This window comes from Salmo salar, chromosome 12 (genome assembly GCF_965601325.2).
Source record: "Salmo salar chromosome 12, fSalSal1, whole genome shotgun sequence".
Taxonomy (NCBI): domain Eukaryota; kingdom Metazoa; phylum Chordata; class Actinopteri; order Salmoniformes; family Salmonidae; genus Salmo; species Salmo salar.
The window spans coordinates 54202287-54213161 of NC_138302.1; the positions used below are offsets into that span (position 1 = coordinate 54202287).

General features: G+C 37.9%; 1 protein-coding gene across 1 annotated transcript; it reads left to right on the top strand.

The window, feature by feature from the left end:
• The first annotated feature begins 937 nt into the window (after positions 1–937).
• LOC106565164 (uncharacterized) lies at positions 938–10185 on the top strand. The gene is made up of 20 exons (XM_082959078.1): positions 938–1085; positions 1427–1459; positions 1945–2256; positions 2400–2450; positions 4100–4168; positions 4383–4430; positions 4633–4677; positions 4770–4823; positions 5209–5265; positions 5501–5548; positions 5868–5897; positions 6266–6319; positions 6583–6612; positions 6999–7055; positions 7836–7928; positions 8088–8103; positions 8212–8243; positions 8355–8459; positions 8734–8774; positions 8912–10185. The coding sequence occupies exons 1-20, from the start codon at positions 1028–1030 to the stop codon at positions 9002–9004; spliced, it is 1326 nt and encodes a 441-aa protein (XP_082815204.1). The 5' UTR covers positions 938–1027; the 3' UTR covers positions 9005–10185.
• Positions 10186–10875: the final 690 nt, after the last annotated feature.

Below are 10875 nucleotides of genomic sequence, written 5' to 3' on the forward strand. Positions count from 1 at the left end.
CTGAGTCCTCCTTCTGCCTCTGTAGCTCAGTGATTCTTCCACATAGTGGGAAGAGGGAACTTACTCTAGCTTCATTCTGTAGACATACACTCACAGGAGCTCAGCTGCTCAGATGAACAGGTCAAAGTTCACCAGCTGAGGTCAAAATACAATGTCAGTACAGTGCTACAGGTTCACAGTTTAGATCCATATTCAGTGGGCCTTCAACAGTCACAATTCAGGGTAAGAAGACTATTTGAATGGTTGTAAACAATGTACTGTTGTGCCATCATTACCATGTTCCTCTTGTGATATGTTATCATACTGTGTGTTGTCATAAGCTATTACATGAAGCAATCAAGCAATATATTATATCTCCTTAATTTCCCATACTGTCGCTGTATGAGGTAATGGACTCAAGATCCGCTATTTGCTATTGCTAGTTAGCGAATAAAATTTCTCAAAACAACAAAATACCAACCCCTCAATTATTCTATTCTCACAGACCTTCCTCAGCTGAAAGTGAGTTCTGGAGTCATCAGAGTGAGAGAGACTCAGTTCAGCTGAGCTGTCAAACTCACTCATCCTGTACGCAGACACTCACAGGAAAAGAGCTGCACTCTTGGGCAGGTCAAGCATTTCCAGCTGGGATCAAAGTGACGTGTTACTACGCTTTAGAGATAAAAAAAACTCAACCACAAATACAAATACAGTTGTCAAAAACATAAAACCAAAAAGTCAAAGACAAATCTTTTACTCAGACAGACAAGTTAGTTTGTTGGTTTTGAAAATGTAATTGAAGCCATCTAATGATGCAACATATCAGCTGTTAAAGACAAATAGCCTGAGACAACAAAAATAGTGACTGAGAAATTATTCTGTATGTTCCTCTGCAACTTTAGCCACACTTTCCGTATGAGACTGGTTTCTGCTATCTGTGGTTTTCCTGTGAACAAACTCCACATCTACTTCTCTACTCAAACAATCCTCTCTGACACAGTCACCATCTTCTGTGAAGTCAGACTAACAGTCTGTACATGTCTGACAAATGTCGTTGTTCGTCCCTGATATGGCTGGTCATCTGTTTTTGGTCATCCTCCTTTTTGGTGAGTTATTCCTCCATTCCAAGTTCCATCATCTGTTAGTGCTACAGGATTCTCTCTCCTCTTTAATGTTTTACTTCAGGAAGTCTTTATATATTTCTGAATCTCATGGCTGTAATAAGTGTCCTATTCCATTGATCATCTTATTGATGTATTTTTCTCTATCATTATATTTTGTTCAGATCAGAATGACTACTGCTTGATAACATGCCCATGGATCCATTGTTGTATATGATACTTTAACAACTTATGAAACTTTACCAACTTCTACAAAGTGTTCTTGTCTCTCATGCTTTTTTTGAATGGCACATTTTCCTGATCAAGACCTATTGTATTATTTCCAGTCACCTTCCAACACATCGAAGCCCAAGGTCATTGTGAGTGTTTTTTACTTTTACTGAATAATAATACCATCAATCAATCAAAGTTATCTTGTTAACCCAAACTACTTAATTGTAGATACACTGATATCATCTAATAGACAACAGTGAATTAATTGTTTTTCTTTTTCAAACGTATATCAAGAAAAACAATATCTATGAGTACTTAAACACTGAAAATGATTTTATAATTAAATGACAAGTGACACACTCCATCATCCCCCACACCATATAAGCAAGCAAAATAGTCCATGCGATTCAATTTAATTTCACACGCGAGAATGTAAGGAATTAAGTGAAAGGAAATCATTGTAAACACAGCACACATGACTAAATGGCACTCATAAATAGACATGATATCAAATAAGACATGCTGTTAGTTAATATAAAGAGAATGGCAGGATTTAGTTTAGTAGTGTTAATTGTGACATATACATTCAAATAGAGTGATGTAAAAAGAAGTCTCTGTTTTTTCCTAACAGATCCAAAACCAGACATTACAGTCCAATTTTATGAGGACTTCACCATCATCTGTTTGATTCCTGGATCCGTCAGTCCTGACAGCACCTGTAACCTGTATGTTGGAGAGGAGAGTCAGCCATCCTTCACAGCAAAGATCAAGAAGAGAAAAGCCACCTCAGCAGCCGGAGAGCAGTTCTGTCAATTCACTCCAAAACATAGTGATCTGATCAGTGGTCTACAGTCAGTGAGGAGTAAGGAGGTGAGCTGTGACTACGGAGTGAGCTCAGGACCAAACTCTCTCTCTCCACGCAGTGATGGGAAAAGCTTTGCACGTGAGTTATAATCTGAACAAATCTGTCAGGGCTGCAGGTCTTCATGATCTGACTCACTTTGATTTTAAAATCTTTTTAGGATTATTATATTCATTCTGACCTACAAACTAAATACCACATTTCAATCCCCAAAATGTTTTTAGATCTGGTGGGAGTTCACATTAGTGATCCAACAACTAAACACTTTCCAGCAGGTAGGATACACATTAGTTTTGTTTCTTTTTTTAAATGTACTTTGTTTTCGTCAGCCGGTGATTGTCAAGCAAATAACTGTCGGTCTCACGGTAATTGACTGTTAATTAACATAAACACGTTTAGCATCTCCTGTCTTCCACACATAGCCGACAAGCCATTTTAAAAAGTCTAATAAATCCATGTAATATAGCCTACACCTTCACAATAAATACATTATTTATTTTAGACAGGTCTGAAGAAGCATGATATGAAGAAAATGTAGTCTATTTCAGAAGAAAAGAATAGCATACTCAGTTTTTGTTCTGTTAGGTCCTGATGTGGCTATGCCAAATGGCTGTGGGTTACACTAGCTAATTTAGCAGACAAGATTTGCTTAAAATTCTGTGATATTATTTTATATTATGAAGAATACAATTGAACAAATGCTTAATTTAGAGTTATTAATAATTAACTTTAGTAGTTCTACAAATGATGGGCTACGTGTTTAGATTTTTAATACACAGTAAGGCTGAATGATAAGACTCTAATGATGATTTGAAAAAAGTTGCTTGAAAGGCATGATCTCTGCTCTGTTTTTTGCGCAGGCTGTACACACTCCAAAAGTCTCTTATTCACTATTTGACAAGCACTTGATAATGCCTCGAATTCCACGGTGGCATCCCCTATGTGGCCGTAATGCACCCTAAAAAATCCATGCCTTTTGCGGCCCGGAGTGCTGCATTGCGCCCTTCTCCCTGAGTGTGCTGCCAATCCAAAGCTCTCTCACTCATACGGTTCTCTGTCACATGATCGGGTCTTTCTCACAGGCTACAAGTTAAGACAGACACATCGGGGACGCAACTGTACGCGTCCTTATCCAATTCCGAGGTGCCTATTGAAGATATTGGAAGAACTGTCCACATTACCTTTTCGTCAGCCTACAAGATAGGTTGGCCTAACGAACAGCAAAAGCACTAGCCTATGTCAATCTACTATCCCCCATAGTACAAAAACCGACCTATTCCATTCTGTGCAAGAAATAGATATACCAAACATAGTCTGGGACAGTTGGGCGATGCGATAGATTCCAAATTAATACAACTGCTAGCATCCCAAAAATATTTTATGTATTGTGGCTGACGAAACAGATCAGAACATTTAGCTTAAAATGTTGATAAACTATTTGGCTATTTCTTCACATTATAAGAGCAGCAATGAGCACATGGTAGTAGGCTATAAGCGCGAATGTTCCATTAGCGGAAAACACCATTATCAAAAAGGACCGCTTGTACATTTTTAAAAAAGTGACCTCTTGTAAGTTAGCATTTCACGATAAGGTCTACCTGTTGTATTCGGCATGTGACAAATAAAGCCAGTGTAGCGGTAACACGGTCACCGCAACAGCCCTAGCACTACTGTTATTTTATAGCAGAGCTCGTTACAGCGGTAAGAAAAGCCCTGTTTCTACTTTGCCCCTCATCATCACAGTGAGTCCTACAACAGGTGTATTGGTCCTCTAAGGGACCGTCTTTGCAAATACTGTTTCCAATTGTACATTCAGTCAAAGGTCTGTTGACTGAGTTGTGTTGTTTTCTAACTAAGTGATGAATACCTTAATTCTTGTGTAATCAGATACACAATTAACTTGTCTTGTATTGCTTCCCAGCAGGTTCGACTGTTAGTTCTACTTTGACCCCCAACACTCCAGTGAGACCAACTACCTATAGGCCCACTAAATGTAATTGAGTTTGCAGTTAAACATTTTCTGTTCTCATTAATTCACTAAAGCTCGGAGCAGTTTACTAAAAAAAACAATTCATAGCTGCTTGTAATTTCAGTCCAGATTTGTGTACTTTTAGTCCATCTGATTTGTAGGTAATGTGTAGTAAGTATACTTCTCTTTTTCTGCTTAATTAATGACTTTCTTGTGTAATGAGTTCTCTTCTCACCAGGTTTGACCTCTCCTTTGACCCCCAGTACAGCACTGAATCCATCATCAGGTGTGTTAGTGATCTTTACCTAGTTAGCAGATAGAACCAAAACAAATAGAATTGCTTTATGTTCCTCTGGTTTTTGTAAGTTTTCATTTGAAATTTGCCTCATTATAAAAAAAGAGATTGATACTTGATTAATTAAATCAACCCATTTAGATACATTTAGATAATACGTTTTGTGTAATTAGAATGACTTTCCTTGCACCAGGTTCGACTCTTAGTTCTACTCTGACCACTGACACTCCAAGTAAAGGTAAGTATGTCCACAACATTTTAGTTTAGTCTGTAATAAGTTGTGTTATGTGGTAATTGTTGATAAAGGGTATCTCTCTTCCATGTGCACAGGTCAAAGCTCAACAGACATTGTTGTGAATTCAAACAGTCAAGAAAGTGTTCCATGTATGTGTCTTTCTCAAGCTACCTACCTGTCTTTTTTACACAACTTAGACATGCAACCTCACAATTTAATGACACATTTTCTGAGATCAAATGTTGAGATGTAGTATTGACTCTGGGGATACAAGCTAATGACCTTCCCAATGTCACCAAACAGCTGTGCAATTTTGGCAGGCACCAGTGGGTGTGGCTTCTGGAGTGGGCGTTCAAATACTATTTCCAATTGTACATTCAGTCAAGGGTCTAGATTTTAACAATAATATGCCATATAATGAAATTCTGAACATGTAATCTCTCTCTGACTGAGTTCTGTTGTTATCTGACATAAATAATGAATACCTTTATACTTGTGTAGACAGATATAATATCACCTTTTATTTCTTCCCAGTAAGTTCGACTCTTACTTCTTCTTTGACCCCTGGCTTCACAGTGAGACCAACTACAAGTAAGTAGACCCTAATTTTAGTTTAGTAATTAGAATATTTTTGTTCACATTAATTCACTAAAACTCCAACTGGTTTGCAAGGAGAATATACCTATTCATAGCTACTTGTTATTTTAGCCTGAAGGTAACGCATTGGATGCTTCTAACTTTATTCTTAAAATGACCATAGTAGATATGAAACAGATTTGATGAATACATTTGTTTTTGTGTAATATGAGTTCTCTCATCTCACCAGGTTTGACCTCTCCTTTGACCCCCAGCACAGCAGTGAATCCTCCATCAGGTGTGCTAGTAATCTTTACCTAGTTAGCAGATAGAACCTAAACAAATAGAATAGCTTAATCTTACCCAGGTTTTCTGACTCACAAACTTCCTCTGATTTCAAAACAGAGGTTGATATTTCATTCATTAAATCAACCCATTTAGATACATTTATTGTTGTATAATCAGATCCAATGACTTTGCTTTGCACCAGGTTCAACTACTAGTTCTACTTTGACAACTGACACCCCAAAGTGGCCACATGATTTTAGTTTAGTGGCGTAATAAGTTGTGTTGTGTATTAACTGTTATTAAACAGTCTCTCTCTTGCGTGTGCCCAGGAGGTCAAAGCTCCACAGAAAGTGTTCTGGGTAAGTATCATTCTCTAGCTGACTACCTGTCTTTTCCTACACAAATCAAACAACTGAAACATACAACCTCACAATTAACATTTTTATAAACACTTGAGATGTGGTATTGACCCTGGGAACACAAGCTAATGACCTTCCCAATGTCACCAAACTGCTGTGCAATTATGGCAGGCAGCAGTGGGTGTGGCTTCTGGGGTGGGCGTTCAAATACTGTTTCCAATTGTACATGCAGTCAAGGTTTTAACAAATTATAAAATAGTGAACATGTAATATTTCTACAGAATCAGTTGTGTTCTACTGACTCAGAAATAATGAATACCTTTTGTCTTGTGTAATCAGATACAGAATTAACTTTTATTGCTTTCCAGCAGGTTTGACTGTTACTTCTACTTTGACCCCTGACATCACAGTGAGACCAACTAGTAAGTATCGCTTAGATTGTTATTTCATTTTTGTTCACTCGAATTCACTAAAGCTCCAACTGATTTACTCATAAACCTATTCATATCTGCTTGTACTTTCCCTCTAAATTGTTGTACTTTTCTTAGATATGAAACATATTTTTTCTTCTCCTACATCATGCGTGTCGGTCATCTTTAGTTAGCAAAACTGAAACAAATAGACTTCCTTTATCTTAACCAGGTTTTAGTATTAATTGATTTTTTTATCACACATTTGCACACAGGAGGTCAAAGCTCCACAGACAGTGTTGTGGGTAAGTATACTTCTCTAGCGGACTACTTGTCTTTTCCTACACAAATTAAACAACTGAGACATACAACCTCACAATTAAAATTCGGATCAAATCTTGAGATGTAGTTTTGACCCTGGGAACACAAGCTAATGACCTTCCCAATGTCACCAAACAACTGTGCAATTATGGCAGGCAGCAGTGGATGTGGCTTCTGGAGTGGGCTTTCAAATATTATTTCCAATTGTCAAATCAGTCAAGGGTCTAGATTTTAACAATAATATGCCATATAATGAAATTCTGAACATGTAATCTCTCTACTGACTGAGTTATGTTGTTATCTGACATGAATAATGAATACCTTTATACTTGTGTAGACAGATATAAAATCACCTTTTATTTCTTCCCAGCAGATTCGACTGCTCCTTTAACTTTGACTCCTGACATCACAGTGAGACCAACTACAAGTAAGTAGGCCCTAAGTTTAGCTTAGTAATTAGAATATTTTTGTTCACATTAATTCACCAAAGACTGATACTTCTACTTTGACCCCTGGCATCACAGTGACAATAACTAGTAAGTATCGCTTAGGTTGATATTTCATTTTTGTTCACTCTAATTTACTGAAGCGCCAACTGGTTTACTCATAAACCTATTCATCGCTGCTTGTACTTTCCCTCTAAATTGTTGTACTTTTCTTAGATATGAAAGACATTTTTTCTTCTCCTACATCAGGTGTTAGTCATCTTTAGTTAGCAAAACTGAAACAAATAGACTACCTTTATCTTACCCAGGTTTTTGTATTTATACTTTTTTTATGACACATTTGCAAACAGGATGTCAAAGCTCCAAAGACAGTGTTGTGAATTCAAAGTGTAAAAAAATTGTTTCGGATAAGTATCCTTATTTAGTAATCCCACGGCAAAAATTAACGTGTGTGTTCCTACTAGCGCTGACTTTGCTGATAACTACTTTGTTGAGGGAACTTTCTATGATTGTGATATGTTGTTGTCTCACCTAGCTATCTTATTAAGATGAATTAACTGATGTAAGTCACTCTGGATAAGAGCGTCTGCTAAATTACTTAAATGTAAATGTCAAATGTTTAGCTGACTAGCTGTCTTTTCTCACACATATGAAAACAGAAACATTTTCTAAGACTGACAATAATATGGTTTACCATTTAAGTATTTACTTTGGGATTCCGAGTTAATGAGCTCTCCTGATGACATCATGTCACCAAACAGCTGTGCAATTATGGCAGGCAGTAGTGGGTGTGGCTTCTGGAGTGGGCGTGTTCCTGATGGGATTGACAGCTGTCTGTCTCTGCAGGAGGACCAGTGAGTACTTCTGATTCTGTATATCAAATATTTTTCAAACATTTTCCTTTGTCATATTAATGTAAGTGCCTTTGACATGGGTTAGTCTATCAACTCCTTTTGGTGATATTGTGTATTGTAGGCTATATTCAATATAATATGGCCTAATTTGTTTTTCAGAGAAACATTCTCAGAGGTAAGAATTCCCTTGTGAATATGATGCAGATTGTATCAACCTTTAGTTCTGTATTGTCCATGATGAGATGTTCTTACCACCACCTTCTTATACTTTTATGTTGTACAGACCTACAGCCAGACAGGATGATCACAGACAATGTATGTTCCAAAACTAAATACATCAAACACTGCACACACTACTAACACAACTACACACATGCATGTACAAACACATATTCTAATTACATTTTAATTTAGTTTCTGTTCTAGATGATTTGGTGATGGGAGCAGTGAACAGTGCAGGCATGTTGGATTCAAAGGATGCTGGGATCTATTCTCTCATCACCTCTGTACCGTCCACATTTTTGCCTTCAGGTGAGTTGGTAACAGAATGTCTTCTGTCCTTGTCTTCCCCACCTGGCATGTGAATATGGGACCCTCAGCACAATAACACTTTGTCACTCAATGCCAACCGTACTAACTTAAAACATAAAATAAGGTGTTAGTCAGAGCATCTTGAAAGCATGAGAACAGAGCTGTAAATCTACAGAGTGGTTTGAGACAGGAAGAGAAGTGTGAAGTGACATTAAGCACAGCAAATTAACACGCACACAGAACCTCTAACTCAGGCTCCATCTGTGTTGTACAGGCCATGTTCAAGAGAATGGACAGTCATCGGAAAAAGACAATGTAAGTTCAGAATTACCCACTGTGTTTGGGGATTGTGCACGACTCTCAGTTTCAGATTGATGTTACAACCACTTAGTATACACAGTTACATTTACAGTCAAAGGACTGAAGTTAAACTGTCTGTTTCTTTTCTCTAGTCTGATACGTACCACGTATACAGCTCAATCCCCGACAGACCAGCAACCTCAGCCCAGCCAGATGGGTTGTACAGTCTTCTGCAGACACACTGAAACTACACCAGTGGCTCTCTGTATGTCTCACAGATATACTCTGCCATCCCATGGCAAAATGTGTAGAACTGCAGGAAATAAGCTTTAAAACTGAATTTCTTTCAACCCCATGGCACAATATGTACAATCGCAGGAAATTAGCTTTATAACTGCAAAGTTCTCTCCACCCCATGGCAAAATGAGTAGAATTGCAGGACATTAACCTTAAAGCTGCAAATGTTTCACTCCCCTGTCATGAGGGGGGCCACTAAAATGTTTTGCTCGCTCAAGGCCCCCAAAATGCTAGAAACTGCCCTGATTTTCTGTAGCACACATGGACACCTGGCTTCGGTTACTGTGTTAGTATTTCTATTTGGGGGAGTTGGAGGGGTCCGGGGCATACTCCCCAAAATCTTGAAATCAAAATAGATCAAAATGAAATATTTAGGTGTTACATTTTTTTACATCGTTGGCAACATCATCAACACTGAAAAATACAGATTTCCTAAATGTTATTAAAATCTCCCCAGTACCCCATGTGTACATGTTATTTGACGTCAATTTACTCAGCACTTCAGAGTCTCCCTTTCAATGTGCAGTGTTGTAGACACATTCTAGAGTTTTAGTTCAATGACTGCGAAGCAGTTAAGTTGTAAATGTTGTGAGACCATACCTTTCATGACAATTTTTTTTCTCCAGTTAACTTTGGAGATGAGCCTATTTTGACCATCCTGATCTCGTGAGTCTACAGGTGTAGGATCTTAATTTGAGCCAGTTTGCTACAGCAGGAAAATAATCCTGCAGCTACTGGAAATGTGAATTAATATGTGGATTGTAGTTATTGGACATTTCTGTAGGGGTTGATACATTTAAATGACAAACTTTAGAATCCCAAATACACTATACATTTGCATTTCCTGCTGTAGAGGAAAATTCTCATAAAAAAAGAGTGATCAAATTAAGGTCCTACATCTGTACAATGTTTCGATACACACTAGAGTCCAGCAGTAAGGATGGTGGATCAGGCTATGGGGGATGGCTTCTTTTGTTTAAAAAAGTGGTGATCCGCCATGACCTCCTAATCCCTCTTCTATAAGATTCTTGATATACAGTAAATACAAAATCCTACACTTCTTTGCTCTGTTTGAAACGCTCTCTTCTGTAAAACAAAAAAAGCATGCAGAATAAATTGAATTCAACCATTCCCTCGTCTTTGTTAGTATTTTACATTATTTGATTTTGATCTTGATTATTCAAGATAATGCTAGAAATATGTACTGTTATCAATGTCATCGTTTCAGGCCGTTGGTGAAGATCAAGGTGCTATTTTCACAAAATATTTTTTTCAGTCCATATAACTACCTTGTCATCGAAACAGAACCTCTTTTGGTCGATTTCCCAGAGACAGTTTATGCCTAGTCCTGGACTAAAAAGCATGTTCAATGGATCATTTACATATTTTTACTCCAATGGTAAGCTTAATCTGGGTCTGGGAAACCAACCATTGGTGTTATGGACTACAGGTAGTCAAGGACATTGATCATTTTGCTCTTGCATCCAGATTCTCTGTATTGTGGTCAATTCAGCTGTGAGGGGGGCAAAGATGCCTACATTCTCCTGCAGCAGTCACAGACAGTCTTCAGATCACATACCAACCAGTACATGCATGCTGTCACGTATCCACACCTAGAAACAGGTGCACGAGTGCACACACACACCACAGCAGGGTGGAAAGGATGACATCTTGTCCTTCTGAAACTTCAGCCTATCACATTTGTGACTTGTTTCTGGAAACTAGGCATATGTCAGGCGTCACTACTTCACAGGCGAGGCATGGATTCTTTTTTAAAATCAAAATGCATTTTTTGGGCAGAAATTCCTTCTGGAACATG

Coding starts and splice junctions, on each gene's coding strand:
- LOC106565164 (XM_082959078.1), top strand. CDS start 1,028: ATGTCGTTGTTCGTCCCTGATATGGCTGGTCATCTGTTTTTGGTCATC. Junction 4,169..4,382: donor TACCTATAGGCCCACTAAAT/GTAATTGAGTTT, acceptor TCTTCTCACCAG/GTTTGACCTCTCCTTTGACC. Junction 6,320..6,582: donor CATCACAGTGAGACCAACTA/GTAAGTATCGCT, acceptor ATTTGCACACAG/GAGGTCAAAGCTCCACAGAC.